The following is a 21404-nucleotide window of genomic DNA, read 5'->3' as shown; positions in this document are numbered from 1 at the left end:
TGATACAGCGCTCCTGGAGCAGTTTTTACACCTCTAACTTAACACATAGAGATCGTTGTTTTTCCTGAACACTTTCATTTTATTTTTACCAACAAAGTTAGAGTATAATAACCAAACTAAAAATACTTAGGTAAAACTCAGCTCACGTCCAGCTCATGCCGGATGTACTTGTCGAGTACTCAGGACGTCCACAATGTGAGTGGACACATGGTCTTTGCAAACTCCCTGCATAGAGATTGTCAACGATTTACATCAATAGCCTGGTGAAATGTAAAACTTTACATAAAGTCTGAAAGGATTAGAATAGTGCTTATTGGCATAGGATACAGACAAGGGATGTGTGATTGTGATGAATCAGATGTTAAGGGAGGGCTGCGTTTACAGAGCAGATCTCTACTGACCTCAACTTGGCCATGGCATCCTCAAAGCTGTCTGCGATGTAGTACATTAGGACTTTTTATTTACAGACTGTTCTTAGTACTATTAGTTCTGCTATTTTGAAGATCATGAATAGAGTACAACAGTTGTTTGTGCCTCGCCAGACACCATCACAGCTCTGGGACAGCGAAGAACACAAACACAATATGACAATAGGATTGGGAAATTTGAGCCAATGTTGGACTTGAGAAAAGCGATTGATATTATTCGGCTGAATTGCTTTGAACAAAGTGTGTGTTCTCTTAAGTTGTTAGTTTCTTTATAGCATCATCTGAAGCTCCCAGCGATGCCAAGCCAATCTCCTGAGAGAACTCAGCAAAGCTGGGATCAGTCAGTAGTGGAATATGACCCAGTAACTCATGGCCTGTGTCTGTGCAACAAGGACATGATCAAATGTAAGTACGAGTATTGCTTTACCGTCTATAAAAAAGTGAATGTTTGCGTGTGTGTGTGTGTGTGTATGTGGAGTGTGTATTTACGGTTCACGGGTGTACAGACAGTTTGAGCTGTGTTGCATGTACTGAGTGCAGTGAAATACTCTGAAGGCCAGACCGGCCAGAAAGTGTCTGGAGGAAAGGTATCCTTCTACCGAGGATGAAGCCTGAACGCTCTACATACACACACAATTGTTAGTTTTGTTGATTGCTTTTGCATCATTTCATTCTGTGCTGGTATGCCGGCAGTATTTTGTTCATCTTCACATTTACCTTTGAGGAAAGTTGAGATGTCTTCCAGCTGGGGCATGGTGTCTTCCCTGTAGTTACAGTACTTGGCCAGCAGAGAGAAGTTGTTGCGATACTCTTTGCAGGCATGGGTGGGATGCAGCTTGCTGAGCTCCCTGAAGACTACGCCCCAAGTACGGACCTCCTCCTCGCTGTAAACGATATATATACAACAAGTTGTTGAACCAGTTGTACATGGTTCAAAGGTGCAGAGGCAAAGACTCCAAAACATGAAACAGAGTGGTGACGTGGCATCGTCAGATGGTTAGGCAGGACATGTTAATACAAACCACAAATACTGCAATGACATTATCATCATAATTATGTCTTTGTATTACTAACTGGATGATCTGCATTCAACTCATAGTCAACTGCTATAATCTGGTTTGCAGTCAGATCCAACTCCAACAAAAGATATCTTCTTAGGAAACCAGATCTCTACAGCTACATCTGGAAAAGAAATTGCGATTATGAAAAAGTGTACTTCTTAGTTTTATTTTGCATAGATATTTAGATATTGTGTACATGTGAACAAAACGGCCTTTCCAAAAAGATCAAGCATGGCCTACCATCATGAGGCACAGTGGAGTTGTCAGATAGATCAGCAAGTTTTAGTTGCTGAGTCAGCTCTGAATTGTCTTGCCTGGATTTTCGGGACTCGATATGAACAATCGATATGAACAATGTTGACATGTTCTTCCTGTATGTGGGAGGCAGTGGCTCAGTGGGTAGAGCTTCCGCTTGGGAACCGGAGGGTCGCTGGTTCGAGCCCCTGCCGAGGTGCCCCTGAGCAAGGCACCGAACCCTCAATTGCTCCCCCCTCTGCGAAGGTTAATGTAATGTAATGTAAGTCGCTTTGGATAAAAGTGCTGCCAAATGATCGTAATGTAATGTAATGTATGTAAATGAACTACACCATAATAGCAAAACATAGAAAAGGGGGAGGTGCCAGTATGATAATTAGATAACCAGGCAAACAAGTGAAATGAGATAGGAGGGTAACAAACAAAACACGAAGCAAAGGGGTTATAGATAAATCTAATGAAGCCCAGCAGAATACTAACTTGTTGTTTAGTATTCAGACATTCTGAGGTAAATGTGTTCAAATGTGACGGATCATCATGCACAATGTGACGCACAATGAACGTTTAACTTTGCCAGTAATCGCACAGTCTGTGGCAGCCTTAAGAACGAAGCTCCCTTTTTACACCTCCTACTTAATATAATGCAGTTTTATACAAGGCCACCATCAGTCACAACCTCAAAATGATCATGATGGCAAGTCAGTGTCTCTCTGACACAGTTTCAGCATCTCAGACAATAGAACTGGATTGCATTAGACTGCACCGCTATATCGGCTAAATCATTAATTCAATATCCTTTATCCAGTTTATTAAATTCTGTAAAATTTAAATCCAAGGCACAACATTTACAGCAAAAGGTGTTTCAGATTCAAAGTCAGATTCAGGCTCATAGTAGACACAGTGTAGGTAATACTGAATGAATGGGTGAGGTAAAAATTACAAGAACTTCATGACCAACCATTTCTATTTTCTTAAGTTTCTTGCTCTAAATGGCATATAGGCAAAAAAAATTGCTTGAAATTTAAAATAAGCTAAACTAAAACATTTACCATGTATAATCAAATTCCTTAACATTTCATTAGTGCCACTTTCTTTTCTGTTGAGCTGTGTCTCCTCTTGCAAAGTGTCCATCGGGTCAAATATATTTCATGATTGCACACTTATGGATGTTCAGTGTCTCAACTTCTCTATGTAGATAGAATGTGTGTGTGTGTGTGTGTGTGTGTGTGTGTGTGTGTGTGTGTGTGTGTGTGTATGTGTGTGTGTGTGTGTGTGTGTGTGTGTGTGTGTGTCTTGGGGTCAGGTGGGTGGGGTGAGGGTCTAACTGTCATTGGGATGATGTGAGTGACGCACTGCACTGTATATTGTGTAAACACAATATTTGCCTGTAAGTCTGTGATAACTGCTTTTCTTTAGTAAATAAGTAAATAAACTTCACGTGACTGGAGTGAACTTTCCTGACGCAAGAGGGCAGCAGAGGCAGCAGTTGATGGTTTGTGGGTCTGTTATGTGGAAGCTTACAGTGAACTTGTACGCCACTACATTGATCAGCAGTACGTAAAAAAATCTACCTCTCAGTTTTCTACAGACAGAGTAAGAGAGAGAGAGAGAGAGAGAGAGAGGGAGAGAGAAAGTCCCTGTAGCTGGTATATCAGAAATAAGTTATTATTGTTTTTAACAGCCCAAACCGAGAGTGCTCACATTTATCTGTGCAAACATCCAAACTGTATTAAATCCAAATGATCCAAACAATTCCCAAAATTACTTTGTCCTATGTCAATAATCAATAACCCACATTTGACAATTCAGTTCTATTGTTACAGTTGTTTTTCTTCAGTTGTGCATATTATTAAACACGTTTCTCTGGGCTGGTCTGTGGCCTTGGTGAAAGGATGTGCTTCATTTAAGGGACATAAAACAAGATTTTTATTGATTCTCTCAGTCTAATTTGAAGTTGTGTCAGTCAAAGTGCACAAGTATCTGAAAAGCAATTTAAACTGAAGAGCAGAATGTTTTCTTTTACTTTCCAATTACAGAAATGTTGAGTCCAGTTTTCCTCTTGGAGAGAAAGTGGTATCTAGTCATTGTGTGGTCAAGTTCTATCTTTTACAGATGGATGACTGGGTGCAGTGAAGCCTGATGCTTTTAATGGGAATAGACACTGATGTAGCTGTACTGTCTGTCTGTCTGTCCTGCTGATCTAAAGCAAAAGATCCTGAACACTGAAAAACAACACAGCATTTGTTATTTCATTTCGAGTTCGGTTGGCAAAAGTCGTAAAACACGGAGATGAGTCACATATATATTTAACCCATTGAACTTCAATTTTTCTTTTCAATAAACGTGTCTTTCTTATTTGATTGTTAAAAAGCTGCACTGTAACCTAGAAATAGTTGAGGTGGTGCTTTGGCATTTTTGAGGCCACGTTTATTGTCGCACGACGTCCTGGCACAGAAAATCCTGGGATCCAAGCCGCAGGCCGGCGCTCCGTCATGTGAGCGAGCTTGCGGGCCGCGATTAGAGAACCTGGAGGATTCAGCTCTGTGCTGCCAGAGCCTCAGAAACGTGTTCTTGTAGCGTGTTGAATCATGATGAATATGCTGTTCTCCTCTTTTTTTCTCTCTTTTCACTCAAAGCTCCTGAGAGAGAAGTGAGAGATTTTGACCATATAATAAGCTTAAACTCTTAAGTTAAGTTAGGGCTGATAACACTGACACAGTAAATCCCCACAAGAATCACAAGTGTGCTTTCATTTCAACACTAAAACACACACATATCAGACGTAGCTGTTAAAAGTAGCGTGTGACGTACATGAAGGCTTGCGTGAATAATTCTCAGTGCTTTTAATGAAGAAATGAATTTGAAATGAATATAAAAGATTTTCAGCTAAATAAGATTGTTGTTTCAGCATCTCATGTCCCTTGTCAGCTGTTCATAATATATAATTGACTGATTGATGTGTTTTGCAATAATTTCACATACAAGCAAATCTTTAATCTTATCAGAACATCAATGATCTAGTTTTTGTGCTTTGGCTTTACTGCTGTGGTTTGATCATCATTGTTGGGGTGAACTTTTGGATCGCTGATTGTGCCTTTAATGTAATGCTCTCAGTTCTCCTGTGCTCCCCTCTGTGCTGGTTTTAATCTGCTGCTTTGTTAATCTGGAATGTGTCAAGCTGCTTGGGCCAAACTGTGCTGACGACCCTCCGGCAGCAGAGCAGAGAGACGGAGAATAATCACAATTGTGACCCGACCTTTAGTGACTGTGAAGATCTGTGCTGGATTTCGTTTTTTGTCTTGGGCCAGAGTTCATTTGGTTTGCTGGATCTGAGCAGTCGAGATGAATCAGAGCGTGGCTGAATATGAGCCTTTTGATTATTCCTACTACGAATATTCAGACTGGTACTCCAACAACGCAGAGCCGACCAAACCGCCCAAAGAGTGAGTATGCAGATGTTCCTCTGAGGACAACATCAGCATTAAATCTGAGCGTGATCCATGAATCCATGAATTATCAGCTGCACTATAGATTAGATTGATCGTTTTACCTGTTTTTGTTGATTTTTTTTGTTGTATGTACAGAATCGGCACTTTTAGTGGATTCCTGCTGATATATGTATATTAATTTTTACATGCCATTTTTCTGACCTATATTACAAAATGCATTACAAATGTCTTTCTGAACACCAAATTCCAATTTGTCACATAAATTTTACAGGAAGTTCAAGGTCCTCTTTGATATTGTGAGAACATTCTGCATTGTGTCAATGTAAATTGGGAATAGCAGGATTTAAACAGCAAAACATTTACGATTGAGCAACACATCTCCAACAACAAATCTTTCATCAAATCGTTTTCATCATTCAGTAATGGTCTTTATGAACCGATCCTACAGTCATAGAGTCTCTAATGGAATTGCATTGACTGGTCATGGCCGGATTTTGCACTTCAGGTGATTCAGGTATTGATGTTGTTTTTTTATTTTTATTTTTTTAATCACAGGATTATTGAACCCTGTGACCCCACAGCAGATGAGCGGCTGTTCCACATATGTATACTGTCCACATCTGTAAGTGCAGCAACGTTACAGCTGGTGTCACACTGGTTTACATATTGATGGTGCATGAACAAGTCTGTCAATGGTGTTTTGTCCCGTCAGACACAAAAACACAAAAATCAAATTTATCAAACAAGATCTTCAGTTTTTGTGTAGCCACAGCAATTTTTCGCCTTCAGCACAATTGTTTTATTCCATGGCACTGTAACAAGAGCGCAGGAACGAGGCAAGTCGCCATTGCGCATTGCTTTTCCTCTTCTGTACACTCGAGCTCAGTGAATCTAACATTTAAATTCCAGAGGCACCCAAAGCCGAGCAACACAACATACAGGACAAACTAATCTTCAGACGGTGACGTCAGAGGGAGCTTTAGTTAGATTGTAGCTTAATAATGTGTACCATTATTTTGTTTGTTGTAAGTGAATGCCAGAATGCTCTGAGTCTCTGTGACTCTGATCAGACAACTGGGGGATCATTCAGCACATAATGAGTTTGTTTTTCTAGGGCGCTGCAGCTTGTTTGTGGGTCAGTTTATCCCGATAGACGTTTCAGTTTCTGCTCCATATCTCTAGGCTCAAGACTTTTCAGTCTTCTCTATACTTTTGAAACTACTGAATAGCTCAATCTGTACACATCTGGTCTGGTCTCTCATGTTATCTATACGTTAACTTAAATAAGGTTTTTTTCCCCCATATTTTTAGGTTTGCGTAGACGCAGCCATAAATAGAGCAATGTCTTACATTATAATCATTTGATGACAATAAAATTGTGATGTTTTTTACTCTGGTTTATGTTCCAATGAGTTCATTATCAAGATTTGCTGATTTAAAGAAAAAATGATCACTTGCTAAAATCTTTATCTTCTCTCTCCATCCCTTCTCTCTGTCCTCTGAACTCAAGCTTTTAAACACAGTGAGGTTAGAAAATGTAATGTCTACCTGATCACATTTGGTCACACCTGTTCTCCCCTCAGCTCGTGGTCCTGCTGATCCTGGCAGCTCTGAGCAGGAAAAACAAACTATGCCAGGGATTTGCCAGAGGATCCTCCAACATCTTCAGGTGAGTGAGACCTTCATCACACGCAGCTTCACCAAACATTGCGCTGTGGCCTCAGGTCATGTTTCTGTGCCATCCACAGTCCGGCCAACTTTCTGGATCAGACCCAGAACAAAACCGTCGCCATGGCTGTTTTTGGACTCATCTTCAGCAAGCTGGCAGTGCTGTTAATCTCACCAGACCCGCTTCCTTTCTCCAAAGACACTCCAGCAGAAATCAAAGGTGGACATTTGTGTTATTTATGTGAAGATAAAACATCTGTGTGAGGTCGCTGAAGCAGGTTCAGATGCAGAAATATAATAAGTTATTAGACAAATCAGTCAAACATTTGTAGAATAAAATAGCACAAAGAAAACCCCTAAACTGAACCAAACATGCTTATTGTGATATCTCCAAGTATTTCTTCACATGTAGATTATCATGGCTGCTGTGTTCTTTCTTCCACAGAGTACATGAAGATCATGGCCATCTTCTACTACCCTCTGCTGTATTACCCTCTGCTGCTCTGCAGCACTTTGCAGCACAAAGCAGGTTACGTGTTGGGGACTCTGCTCTCCTTCACTCACTTTGGGGTTTTACTCTGGCAGAAGTTCGACTGTCCAAAGACTCCAGAGGTGAAACATCTACAAATTGTCAAGCCTCTTGAGTCAGCATTTGTCTCTTTTTGTCACCTAAAAATCAATGAATGTGGAAATCTTGAACTACAGAACAGAATTTTTACCAGATCTTTCAGGGTCGAGCCATTGATAGTCAGAGTGTTTTCCTGGTAGTAGAAATCTTAATAATCTCGATACTAAATGAACTTTTAGCTTGTTTGTCCATGATTAGTAACTCCTTTCTCTCTTCACAGATCTATAAGTTCTACGCTCTGCTCGCTAGTCTTCCTCAGCTGGCCTGTCTCATGTATCTCTGTGTCCAGTTTCCTTTGCTTTTTGTCAGAGGGCCAAAAACTGAAGAGGTGAGAAAACACAGATGCTCTTTATTTGGCAAATGATGAATTCATGCAAACATGTTCAGCCATCACACAGAGGAAAACATGTACGCAAAACAGTTTCTGAAACAGCAACACAGAAACTCATCTTGTGCAGCAGAATTTAGATGCTTGAATCTGAAATATGTGAGGCAGCAGCGTGATTACAGTAAGCAGCTTGTGCAGAACAGAGCAGGTTAAACAGATTATGGCAGGAGAGGTGATGTTTCCCCCCCTGCCACATTACACAATAAACTGTTTGTTTCAGCAGCAGGTGTAATCTTTCTCTAGTTTTCTCTTATGGTTGAGAGAAAAACTCCTTGGAATGGTCGCATGACATTTTTTCCCTCACAACAACTATGTGATTGGTCAGTAACGATCACATGACACAGAGATGTACTTCATTCTGGCCCGCTAGTTGTAAGTTCAGGCCACATCACTCCTTACAATCGCCTCTGAAAATGTCTCAGAGTATTATTTTCACATATGGGAACAACTTTACACTGACTTTGAATGTGACAAAGATGTTTAATAGGCTTTAAAAGTTGAAAAAGTAAATAAACAAACAGGTTAAAGGATTTCTTATGCTGTAAACACGCTTTGAGACAACTATTAGAATGTTACAAACACTGATTTGATCATAACAACCTGATAACCTCTGTCTTTGTTTGTAGGACCTTGACAGCAGCTACTACACAGACTATGTGAAGTCACTTCTACAGAAAAATTCTTCAGCTGTCAGGTGATGGGAGAGAAGACATGGATTCCATTTGTGTTTATTCAGTATATCACCGTGACCTTTAACCTTAATGTCATGGAGGTGATCATAACGTGATGGATCAATTTTGATATGATAGTGTTCTGAGGGTTAAGCAACAAATTTGGTACAAAATGACAAAACACACCTCATCAATTCAACAGCAAAGTGACATGGTATGGTATGGTATGGTGTGGTGTGGTGTGGTGTGGTGTGGTGTGGTGTGGTGTGGTGTGGTGTGGTGTGGTGTGGTGTGGTGTGGTGTGGTGTGGTATGGTATGGTGTGGTATGGTATGGTATGGTATGGTATGGTATAGTATGGTATGGTATGGTATGGTATGGTACGATTTCTGTCTGTCCTGCATTATGGATGAAGACTGCAGTTAGTTGTACATGGAACAGAATGAACACAATTTAGTCAAAACCTGATAACACAAGACTCAGTGCTTATTGGTCTGTGAGAGGAAGAACTGCATGTCAGGACAGAAATGCATGCATAGGATGCTGACAAATAGAGATTGTTTACACGATTGCAGAACTCCATTGACAGTTGCACAATCTAGGCTTGGTGCCAATTTCAATGTATTTATAGTATTTTCAAGAATCAGATTATAATATTTGATATGTGGGCATATTCATGTGTATAAAGAGATACACATGTCCTGGTTTCCCTCAGTGTGCACAGTGGTGCAGCAAGAAATACCTTTGCTTTAATCACACATTGAACAAAGATTTCAAAATAAGACAATGGACCTCTGACCACACTAACATATTCCTTCTCTGTGTTCATACAGCTCTTCAAATACAGACAGACCAACACTAAAGGAGAGAATATTGAACGCACCAAAGGGTTACATTTATATTCCAGAGAAAGGTGTGTACGCTCTAGCAGACTTAAGACACAACACGTCACTGCAGCACTCTATGGATTTTCCTTTGCTTCACTGTAATGATACAACATGTAACAGGGACTGTAGAAGTTCACTCCACACCCTCTTCTGTGAGGGATACATGATATAACAATGTGAAACAAAAGCAAAATAGAACAAATATGCAGCCTTCACATGTCTAAGCCAACACATAATGAACATAGTGACACATATGCACACACACAACACTAGAACAGGAGACAATACACCTCAAATTCATCCCACAAAGTGTCCACAGAAGAACTTCATTACCCATAATGCAGTTCTCCAGACGCAGCAAAAAAGAAAACTGGTCTTTCACTTCAAAAGTATTTCAAGTACAAACTTCAGCTTTATTTGCTGCAACCTTCTTACACCCCCCTCTGTGGACAAAGTAACTTGGGTGTCCTTTGACAAGCGAAGTGCTCCGTCAACATACCTGTCTTTGTTAGCTCCAAACACAACTTGAGAGTGAGACTGAGATGGTCTCACTAGCATGTACCGCCGCAGTTGGGGTTTCACCAATTAGCATACTTAACATATTTACATGAAAATCAAAGGTACATTTATACAATATTATATATATTCACAATATTATCAAGTTGTTAACTCAAAACAACATAAAGATTGCCACAACATAGTTATTGGGCATTAAGTAACCATAGCTAGAACCCCAAGATCTGCAACCCCCCTCCTCTTCTTATTGACAGATAAAACATCCTGTTCTAATGTAATGTAACTATACAAACTCACTCAATCACAGTGCTGGGGATTTAAATTAGCTGGTATATAAAAACCACATCATTACAACTCCATACAGAGGTGTGGTATGCAGCTCTTCATTGGCTTAACAAAAAAGACAAAGCCTTTGCCCCTCAGACCTCCACCTCTTCTCAAACATGATGTGTGGAGTTGGAAAAATATTACAATGCTAAGTTCATAATTAATCAATCAACCGTCTAAGTGTAAATGCAAATCTCCAAAAGGGTATTATCTTCTTGTCTTTTCCAGTGTTTCGCTTTCCCCTCAAGCTGGCTGTGTCTGTGTTTGTTGCCTTCGTCGCAATTTATCATGTAAGTCTGATTAGACGTGATTAATTGTTTAATTTATTTATTATGTTTCCAAGCAGCTAAATATCTCAAGCATTTGTAGACATCTTTAATTCATCCTGCATGAACAGTTTCTGGCATCTGCACGTTTGTCTCCTCTCAGACGGCCTTGTTGTTAACCGTCGTAATTGTTCCCACGCTGCACATCGTTCGCGCCGGTATCGATGAAAACATCGCCTTCCTGTTGCTCGGTTTCGGCATTGTCCTGTCAGAGGACAGGATGGAGGTCGTCAGAATTGTGACTTTCTATGCTTGGTTGTTGGAAGGTTTGTACAGCAGATAATTGCCCAAAGCAGCTTAGAAATTGATTACCATGACTGCTTTGATGGTGTGAACAGCAGATGTCCACTAGTCTCTGCTGTGGTCTCTCACTCCGCATTGAACACAGCAATATGCTGAAATGTTTGCTTTCCTTGTATTCTTTACTTTTGCATTTTGCACTTTTGCACATGATATGTAAGTCATAATGAAGATTTGTGTTCCACTGTGTATTGTTTTGTTTCTTTTCTTGCTTTGATAGTGTGCTACATTTGTGCGATGGCGCTCTCTTGTTTGGTCAGTCTGGTCATGCTCATGAGGTCCATGGTGCTTCACAGGTGAGGAAAATAAAAAAAAACCTTCCCATTAAAACCTTAGATTGAAATGTTTGCTGGAGATTAAACACTCTATATGGTTTCATCGTGGGAATCACACATTTCTTTAACTTAATTCCTGATAAATTGAACACTTTGTTCTGTTAGTTTGATTGCTATGTTTTTACTGTAGATTCACTTTTGCTGTTATATGTTGATCGCACCAACGACCTGAACAAATTCCTTGAAACATCCTAGATATTACAATATAAGAATTATGTATCTCTAGTCATGGGACTGGGATTTGAAGAAGACAGAATTGTGTCTCCTATAGGCAACATTGGGGTAGCTAATGGCTCCTGGATACAAGACAATGGGAGATACAATGTTAAGTACAGTGTTTAGTACGTAAACAGGACAAAATGGCTGAACACACCACTGTGTCACTACTTTCATGTGTTTCAGGTCAAACGTGAAGGGGATGTATAAGGGAGCTGTTTACAATCTGTACAACTGCCAGAAGACGCTGTGTGCATCTAAACCGGGAGTCATCTGCTGGATGGGTTTGACAGGATACCAGGCGGCTGTCGTCTGCCTCGGTGGGTGAGGAGCCAAATGTCATGAACTGAGGGTGGATAAACAAAACAAGCAGGAGAGTTGCATTTTGAAGTAGAAATGCATTTCCTGAAGAAAATGCATTGTGACTGCAATTGCTGATCATTTTTGCCAAATGCTGAAGAAGTGCCTGATTGAAGTGTGAAGGCCTGGAAAATCTGTGAATGGTTTCATAAAGAATGGAACAAAATGTTTCTTCTACCATGGCAGAGGTTTATTAGGTACATGAAACCATCCAGATGTTTTCAAGTCTGATGGGAAGTGACATTTTCATATGCTTCACACACACACACACACACACCAACACACACACACGATAAACTCTGTCTTTCCTTTCTTATTTATTCATATCAATACATTTGGAAAGCTTTTGTATTCGTTGTGTAGAGCTTCTAATTTCTTTGCTTTCTCTGCAGGAATTGTGATCCAGACTGTTGTGTTTTTCATCTGCTTCCTGTTCCTGGTGTTTATAATCATTATCCCAATTTTTCACGGTCGGAACCTCATTGTCTTTGAAATGGCGGCAATAGCATGGTGAGTCAGCAACACTAGCACGACAATGTGTTTTTACTCACTCATTATAACACATATGATTTATTCTCTCTCTCTCTCTCTCTCTCTCTCTCTCTCTCTCTCTCTCTCTCTCTCTCCCTCCCTCTGCATTTGTGTGTGTGTCAGGCCAGCGTGGCTGACACTGATCTTGGCCACAGTGCTTCAGCATGTGACTGCTAAGTTTGCTTTTATCAAAAAGGAAGCTGGCACCCGAGACTTGAACAACAGGTACAAATATTTACTGGTTGCATTTTCATATCAATAAAATGAAGTCCTTCTATAGTTTATGTTATCGTTAAATGTGCTGTTTGAAATTTAGGTCCTGGATTATATAGGTGATGTAAGTGATGTTTTTTATATACTGGTAAAATATTGCTGCCTCTAGTTCATTTCCCATTTGCCAGCAATCTACAATCCCCAACATGTGATCTGCACTGATCTGCTAAAGTCAATATCAATCATGAGTCCTGACACATTTGCAGAGAGAGTCTGTTCCTGCTGACGTATCTGCTCTTCCTGATCAACACTGTGCTGGGAATGATCGTGGCCATATGGAGGATGGTGATCAGTGCTCTGTACAACATTGTCCACCTGGGCCGCATTGACATCAGTTTGCTGCACCGCACAGCAGAGTCCTACGACCCGGGTGAGACCACCACCAAAGCAACACACTCTACTGGAGCCATTATGGTCAGGGCCTTATGGTGTAGAGGTCTAACATGATTATCCTATTATCTCTTCTTGTGAATGTTCCTGAAATGAAGGCTGTTGTTATTTCAGTGTATGAAATAGGAAGAAATTGCCACTGAAAAGGCCAAAATCTGTGTGACCTTTGACCTCCCATCTAGCCTACTACTACTACAGCCACTTCCTTAAGGTGGAGGTCAGTCAGACTCATCCAGTGATGAAAGCTTTCTGCGGGCAGCTGCTGGACATGCTGGTTCAGTGTGGCAGCGCGGGACGCAAAATGCGAGAGGCTGAGGAAGGTAAAGGAGGTGAACTACACACCAACACATACACACATACTGTATATACACACACCAACCCCCACAGAAACATGCTACAAGCAAAATGAGCCACATGGCGTGTTCATGAGTGTTGGGGAGAGTTGTCGTGTTTACCAGGCGATGTCCATGTCCATGACCAATACACTGAAACGGATGTGACTGAATTACCTTTGACCCCTCAGCGCTGTGGTTTCTGCCCTGACAGCCTGCTCCTCCATGTTTTCAGGGGTTGAGGAGAGGCCGAGCAAGGTGGACAGCAGCGGCAGGATCCGCCGCCGCTGGCAGCTGCTGTACACGCTGGTCAATAACCCGTCCCTCCTGGGCTCCAGGAAGCACTTCCAGACCCCACAGACCTCCGACAACATCCTGAATGGGACACCCAACCGCAGCACTGCCAAGCCCACTGAGTGCACTGACACACCAGCAAACCAAGACAAATGCGAGGACAACTAGTTAACTGTACAGTTTTGGGGGAACTGGAGCATCTGTGGTGATATTAACCATTCACTTAGCGGGTTCGCAATGATCCTGTTGTCTGTAGTGGTGTTTTCCTATGACCTTTGACCCTGAAACTTGCATAATGTCACACCTCATGTGACGTATACGTGCAAAGTACTGTAAGGAAAAATAGTACATAAGGAAAACTGTCTTTGTGATGTGTTTATATTACTGTCAATACAGCCTGACACATTTCATTATCTATACTTTTATCTTAACTTCTATCTTTGTGCTATTGAAGAAATAGCTCTGACATATGGGCTATTTGAAGGGTAAACGTGGTACATAAAGGACAAACATCACCAAGAATGCTCCCACTAACAAAAAGAACAACATCTTTGTCATTGTTTGGACGTAACTTCCCTCTGATCATTTTAAGCAGTTATAAAATCAAATGAAGTCGCTGGGGAGACGACCGCCATGATGGTTGATGCTTTAACTGCAAACTGAGCTGTTCACAAACTGCTGATGAATAAATGCCACCGTACGCCGAGTCGCCTCAAATCAATGATGAAATTTAACGGGTTATTGGTGAGACTCGATCAGCCCCTAGATTCTATATCAACAATCAGGCTTTCCCCCTCTTTCTGTCAAAAAAATGATCTCCAAAATATCCTACAGTTGTATGCGCAATGTCATGTAAAATGTTTGCTTCAATAAAAACAAATAGCAAAAAAACAACAACAAAAAAACAATAAGGCTTTGGAGACATAAAGCAACAACCATGAGTTTTTCTTCTTTGTCAAAACTTTATTGAGGCACATTGGACGAGGAGAATATTGAGTTAAGTGAGACATTTTAGTTGAAAATAACACATTTCTTTTCGTTATTACAGTGATTAAAAACATTGAGACGTGAGGACAAGTCCACCAAACAGGGTGTTGCTACTCACAATGTAAGGCAGCATGCGACTTCTATATCAAACAGCAATTTACCAAAATACACACAAACACAGTCACAATAACTTCACATGTCTGTGCTGTGGCTGACACACTGATTTAGGTTTAGTGGATAATATTGATCAGTTTTATTAGCGTGACAAAGAGCACGTTTAGAACACTTATTTAGTTTGAAATCGATCTTTACAGAGCTGCAGATGGCTTGACATATTATTGGAAACATTTACACTCCACATTGTCAGCGATATGAAGCGATCAAATTTTCCACTTTCAACACAACAGCACATATTGAAGCAGTCTTAAAGCAGAATATCTGTATTTTTGAATGTTACAGGCTATTTATTATCATCTACATAAACTCTACATTTTTCCCAATAATTTTCCAGTGTTCATACATGGTGTCAGCAGAGTTACATGTTTGTGTCCTCACATTCCTATAGAATCAGCTATGGTTGTTCACCGGCTGTGCAATATGGAACAAAATGACATTTAAGCTTGTAAGGCGACAGTAATTATAGTGACAAAGAGCCTTTCAGTACTGAAATACTGAGAGTACTACCACAGAAAAACACTGTTACACATATTACACAAGTCCTGAATTCAGTTTTAATTATTTTTACTTAAAGGGGAAAAATATTTATCATATGTGATACCTTGATGTTTGAATGCAGCCAGTAAGGGAAATTAAGAATGGCACATCAAATTATGCTTATTATTCAGAACAGAGATAGTTAACTTTGTTTTATCCAGCTCCATCAATGAATAACAATGCCGCTGTGATTCAGTGATGCTTAGCTATGCAGAGAGGGATACGTTACAAGAGACGTTAGATAGGTTACATCACAGTAACATAAGCAACAACTGAGAGAATGGAAAGCAAAAACTCAAAACGCTACAAATAATAAAATAAATAAAGGCACTCAAACCAGGGAACGATGATCAAAGAGAACACAGGAATGGAAGAGGAAGCACAGAAGCCAGGAGAAGAGAGGAGCAGAGAGAGCCGAGGAGGAAGAGAGCAAAAGAAAGAGTTTCCTCCAAACTGGCATCTTGAAGAGTCTTACCCTGGACATTGACATATTTTTTCCACAAACCAATGGACGGCAGCCACACCCGCTCCTAGTAACACCCACTGACTGGAGACTGAAATGTGCCACTGTATCCATCACTTTGTCCATTGTCCCCCTCCTCCCCCAGAGGTCAGGGGACATTCCTTCACCAAGTTACCCCTCCATATGACCAGATGTGTGGGCCGTCATCTGAGAAGAGGAATAGACTAAACGCAGCATTCCTCTCTCTGGTCAAGAGCATCATCTTTAGCTTTTTATGTTGAAGTTAAAATAAGGTAAAGCGTTGATGAAACAATTACATCAACATAGGAATACAACTAAATATTGGCTTCATTTTGAGATGTCTACTAATGGTCCGGGCGTCCATTTTGCCTTACAAATGAAATCAAGAAATACCCCTGAATGAAAATAAGAACGCATAAATCTGTCTGATATAAAGGTAAAGGTAATTTATTTACCTTAATATGTCCCCTTCAAGTAAATCTAAGCACGTCTTGCTTACACGTCCCTTTAGGCTGTTAAATGAATGATTGTTAATGTTCAGAGATGAGATGATAATGTATACCTCACGGCTCCAGATCCCCTTATGCAGTAAGAGCATAAGAGAGAAAAGTCTCCAAAACTCATAAACTGAGATCTTAATCATCAATTTGTCAGTAGGAAATCTTCCAAAACAGAAATACTGGACAACTCACACATGAAGTATGTATGTAGTATAGAACATAATACACGTATATATAAATAATTTGTTACATAGGAAGAGGGTTTACTTTTTCAAATTTGGAGCATTCAGCACCAAATACAATATCTGAGTCAATTTACTGAGTTATACTCCCAACATTGGCAACTTTCTCTGCTTTCTGTCTGTAATTTCAAAGACATGAGACTGTAATGAGACAAATGTATGCATTTTCTTTGAAATGAAAAATCAATCAATTGGTAAAACTTTGGTATTTAGATTTGGCACTTAACCTCAATTCTGATTATTGCTCTTGCTCTGACACTTACTTAAGTACAAAAACAAAAGAAACAGAAATTAAGTCGAGTAATTAGTCCAGGAGTTGAATGGTTCCAGAACTCAAAAAATGTAATAATGTCACAATAATGATTATAAAGAATTCATAATAGCTTAAAAACTGCAACACTCAACAATCAGAAACAGGAATGTATCAGCCTGAACATTATTACTGCAGACTCAGCCATGGTATTTCCCCGGCCTTCTGACAGCACTACCTCCAGGAGTACTTATGTATCTGAGTACTTCAAAATGGTTCCTTGATCTGGAGACGTTTCTGTAGTGGAAAAGGAGCAGGAGATGAGATGACACAAAATATAATCTCTTTTTAAATAACGGGTGTAAAGAAACACAAACAGGAAACAATAAGCCTACATTATGGTCGTATGTGGTTCACTGATTTGCAAAGCTGATATTCACAGCTTCGGCCCCTAAAGGGAGCCGATCGCTGTACTCTGATTCATCATCGCAGTCGTCTAAATTCCCTTTGCACTGAGACAAAGTAAACGATTCCGTTACCATACTCTCCTCTGTATCTGCCTCTTTGTCCTGGCTCTCCTCGTCTTCATCTTCCCCGTCCAGCTGGCTGCCATTAATCTTCCTCTGAGACTCAGTATATGGGGCGCGGAGGTTGAAGCTCCCCTTCATGTGGTACTGGTCTTGGGCCTTCAGGATCAGCTTGTAGGTCTTGCTGCGATATTTGTAGACCAGGTGGAAGCACAGGGCCGCCAGAAGAGGCACAGTGGATACTGTCAGGAGGCAGATGCTGACGGAGATGATGATGAGCAGGTTGGCAGCCCTCCTCCTGGTGCTGAACAACACCTGAACCTCACAGTCCTCTCCTCTGTAGGTCAAACAAAGCGAGTAGTTTGTACTGGGATGTAAATTGCTGAATTGATATGTGTTGACGCCTTCTTTGATCCGAGACCACTGCACCGCTGAACGTTTGCGGTCGTTGGTGACACACAGGTACAACCCATTCATGCTAGCTATTCCGGAAGCCTCTGACGGATCTGGAGAGTCATCATCTTCTGAACTGGCATCCTGATTGGTGTTTGCCTCCTTTGGTATGAGAAGAGGGTTGAGACGTACTGTTGCTTCCGTTTCTGAAACACCTAACGCGATAACACCAAAGTCAAAGGTGTACTGCTTGATGTCGTCCATGCTCCTGTTGTAGGCGTGGCTAGAGATGAACTGCGTAGTGGCTGTCAAACCGCATTTTGCAGCATTTGAAGGAGATCTGGACTCGGACTTGATCTCTGCAGATCTCTGCATCACTGCCGGCGATGAGATGGGGACACTATGTATGAGCTCTTCACTGCTGAAATCAAGGGGACTGGTAGAATCAAACACAGGTGTTGTTGCTGTTTGGTGTGTAGGTGGGTGTGTTTTGGTGTCAATGGCTGTTGCAGTCACATCCTCTTTTGGTTTGGGTGAAGCAACGACCTCCACTGACACCAAATCTTCTTCTTTACCAAATGCATTGATGGCGGAGCAGCTGTAGTTTCCACTGTCGCCCTGTCTGAGGCGTGAAACAATCAGAGTCCCATTACTATAGACTCTAATGGTATTGTTGGCCAGTGAGGAATCCTCTGTGGATGACAAAGCAAACTCTCGCCTCTGGATTTCGCTGCTTATGGTCCATGTGACCACTGGCTCTGGGTTTCCCTTGAATTCACAAGTCAAGACCAACAAAACGTCCTCATACATGTTTGTACTGTTAATATTTATACTTATAGTAACACTTGGACTTGCACACTTTGATTCAGGCAATGTTCCAATCATGTTCCCTTTAAATATTTCCGGATTTGCACAAACGACTGCATCCTGCTGTGGGATTGTAATGGTGGTTGTCAAAATCCAGCTTCTAAACCAGTCCAGGGAGCAGTTACATGCAAATGGATTGTTAAAGATTTGTAATTGGGAGAGAGAAATCAAGCCATCAAAGGTTCCCTCAGCTATGGTTATGAACCTGTTGTTGTTGAGACGGAGGGCTCTCAGGTCCTTCAGGTTGCTGAAGGCATCTCCTGGCAGGTTGACCAACTTGTTGTAGCTCATCTTTAGGAGCGTCAGGGCTGTGAGGTTTTTCAAATCCTCCCAGGGAAAATCTACAATGTGATTGTGGCTGATGTCCAAGTTCCTTAAATTAATCAAGGGCGCAAGTGAACCTTCTTCAATGGAGACGAGCTCATTGTGGGACAGCCACAGTGACGTTGCAAGGGTGACATTGTCAAAAATCCCTGATGGTACCAAACTGATCCTGTTAGCTGTGAGACTGATAGTCATGGTATTGGGAGGCAAAGTGCTTGGGATCTCAACGAAGCCTTTGCAGGCACAATCAGCAAAATGTATATTGTATTTTTCAAAGCAGCTACAGAGCTCAGGGCAGCACTGACCCATGGAGAAGACCGTCGCCATCCACAGGTTGAAGAAGACAATATCTGCCATTTTCTGCTCCTGTAAAACAGTGTCACACAGAGCCCATCAATCAAACAGAATAACAAACTTTCCTTGTGTAGCATATTTCATGCAAAATGACACAAAGCAGTGAGCTCGTGAAAGTAAAAGCATTGCAACTCAATAGCAGAAGTCAAAGCTATTAAGAGCAGCTTTACATATACAATCTCTTCTGATCTTTTAAGTTTTACCCCAAGTAGAAATGTGGCTTTTATATCAGCGTTTCAAGAAAATCTATTATGTTACACAATATTTATGTTACAATTTCCACTGAATGTGCACAAATTAGATGGTTAACATCAAAACAGGGTCACTTGAGTGTCTGTCTTGATGCGTCAGAAGGCAACATCTGTGTTTGTCTTGTCAGAGCCTGCAGAGACACCATGTAAAGAAAAACATTACGAAATAACAAGCCCAAATATATGATTCCCAAACAAATCATAGCTTTTGTAGTTCATCCCAACATCTGGGCATCAGATAAATTGTAAATTTTTTGCAGATAATGACAACAAGACAGCCCTATATTAATGAATTAATTTAGTTGATATCTCCATAAATCCTGGTATCAGGATACATATTTAGATGCAACTAACTTCAAGTGCTAAAACAAATTCACATGTGCGAGTTAATATAAATTCAGCTGTAATTCTGCTTCATCAGTTTGGTGGAATCAATGATTGAGCAACAATAGTGTGATCTTAGATTTTTTTTAAAGAAACAAATAAAGAACTGTTGGTTTGGAGGACTTCTCGGCCTTGGAGGCGGTACATATGCGCTCCCTGGGTGCTCTGTTAGGTTGGTGAGGGAGCCTGTGGCCTGACTTAACATCTATTTCTGTCTCGAAAATGTGACGAAATTAATCCTGTGTATGGAGACAAAACTGGAGCATTGCGGTTATTAAGTAACGTTTGTTTGTTGAAGCATTACAGAAAACAGATAATAATAATAAGATATAATAAATAACATGACGCTAATAACGCCGTATGCGGTGTTTACCCAGACACTGAAGGCTTGTAAAGTGATGAAAGTGCTCCTGGGTTTCTAACTACGCAGTAGCCGGTGCCTCTCTGTCCTCGCCGCCGCCTGCTGCTTATTGGCGGCGTCACATCTGGGACGCAAACCGCTGACCAAGCAACAAACACCGCGACAGTGAACGCAACATCATTCGTAAACATCAACACAGAGACCGACACGAACTTTCATATATGTGCAAATGCCCCGGTCCCACATATTGAAGCGGGACGGGAGAGAAAGGTGGATTATCCCTACACCTGCTTGAGTAGACAACAGCTTACCTTTGCTGAGATTTTGTTGTTATTTTTAATGATTTGGTGGATGAATCCTCCCGCTCCGCCGCCCTCACAGACAAAATGGCATCACACTGACATTGGGGAGTCCAAATCCAAGTTTGGAAGCGAAATCCAGTCTGTCCGTCTGTCTGGCTGTCTACCTGTCTGTCTGTTTGTCTGTCTGCCTGTCTGAAGTCCTCCTGAACACACCGTGCCTCTCTCACACACACACACACACACACACACACGCACGCACACTACGAACAAACACGCGCGCGCACACACGCACAGAGCGTCAACGTCGACCTTCACAACACCAATTAAGAGGAAACATCCCCCGCTTTAATTAATCATTTGATCTTTTTATTTTATCTGATGGTCTGTAGAATTAATTAGGGTCAGACAAATTAAGATCTCATTTACAAACACATATTACATGCTTTATTTAAACATAAACACAAGTCAAATTAGGTTTACATTGTCCTGAAATGCAGATTAAAATATGAAAATGTAATATAAATGCTTGTTTTTGCAAATGGACTTACTTTTGATTGATAACATCTGAGCCCAACACAGCCTTTATGCACAAATGGAAAAGATGGGTCATGAAGAATCTCACAATAACACCATAGCTGCATGTATTGGTTGAAGATTGATCAATTCTAAGCCTGTGGTGTCTTGGCTGCATTCTCCTTCCAGGCACCGCTTGCGAAAGTGTGTTGTTTTGTGAACTTCATGTAGAGCATATTAGCACAGTCAGAGCGTTCTGTGTCAGGCTGAGGACTTATCAATCAATGTCCATTTATCAATTTTGACTACCGTTGTGT

General features: G+C 40.9%; 2 protein-coding genes and 1 pseudogene across 3 annotated transcripts; 1 reads left to right on the top strand and 2 right to left on the bottom strand.

Moving 5' to 3' along the window:
- Positions 1-680: 680 nt before the first annotated feature.
- LOC142996011 (tryptophan 5-hydroxylase 1-like) lies at positions 681-1853 on the bottom strand (annotated as a pseudogene).
- A 3233-nt stretch (positions 1854-5086) lies between these two features.
- On the top strand, positions 5087-13802 carry LOC142996010 (receptor for retinol uptake stra6-like). Its single transcript, XM_076146879.1, has 17 exons — positions 5087-5187; positions 5749-5815; positions 6777-6862; positions 6942-7081; positions 7307-7473; positions 7710-7817; positions 8504-8571; positions 9381-9460; positions 10506-10567; positions 10707-10869; positions 11124-11199; positions 11641-11774; positions 12207-12324; positions 12469-12570; positions 12825-12988; positions 13191-13328; positions 13576-13802. The coding sequence occupies exons 1-17, from the start codon at positions 5087-5089 to the stop codon at positions 13800-13802; spliced, it is 2001 nt and encodes a 666-aa protein (XP_076002994.1).
- Positions 13803-15816: 2014 nt separating this feature from the next.
- Positions 15817-20783, bottom strand: LOC142995983 (immunoglobulin superfamily containing leucine-rich repeat protein 2-like). Of its 2 annotated transcripts, XM_076146849.1 has the most exons (3): positions 20584-20781; positions 17351-19288; positions 15817-17108 (listed from the first exon to the last, which is right to left on the bottom strand). In XM_076146849.1, exons 2-3 carry the CDS (start codon positions 19277-19279, stop codon positions 17079-17081), a joined length of 1959 nt encoding a protein of 652 aa, XP_076002964.1. In that variant the 5' UTR covers positions 19280-19288; positions 20584-20781; the 3' UTR covers positions 15817-17078. The 2 variants fall into 2 exon arrangements, with proteins under 2 accessions (XP_076002964.1, XP_076002963.1); XM_076146848.1 differs by lacking the exon at positions 15817-17108 and having other exon boundaries at positions 17132-19288; positions 20584-20783.
- Positions 20784-21404: the final 621 nt, after the last annotated feature.

The sequence above is a fragment of the Genypterus blacodes genome, unplaced genomic scaffold (assembly GCF_046128005.1).
Source record: "Genypterus blacodes isolate CSIRO-AG114 ecotype Tasmania unplaced genomic scaffold, CSIRO-AGI_Gbla_v1 ptg000036l_1, whole genome shotgun sequence".
Taxonomy (NCBI): Eukaryota; Metazoa; Chordata; class Actinopteri; order Ophidiiformes; family Ophidiidae; genus Genypterus; species Genypterus blacodes.
This window is presented reverse-complemented; position numbering and strand designations above follow the sequence as displayed.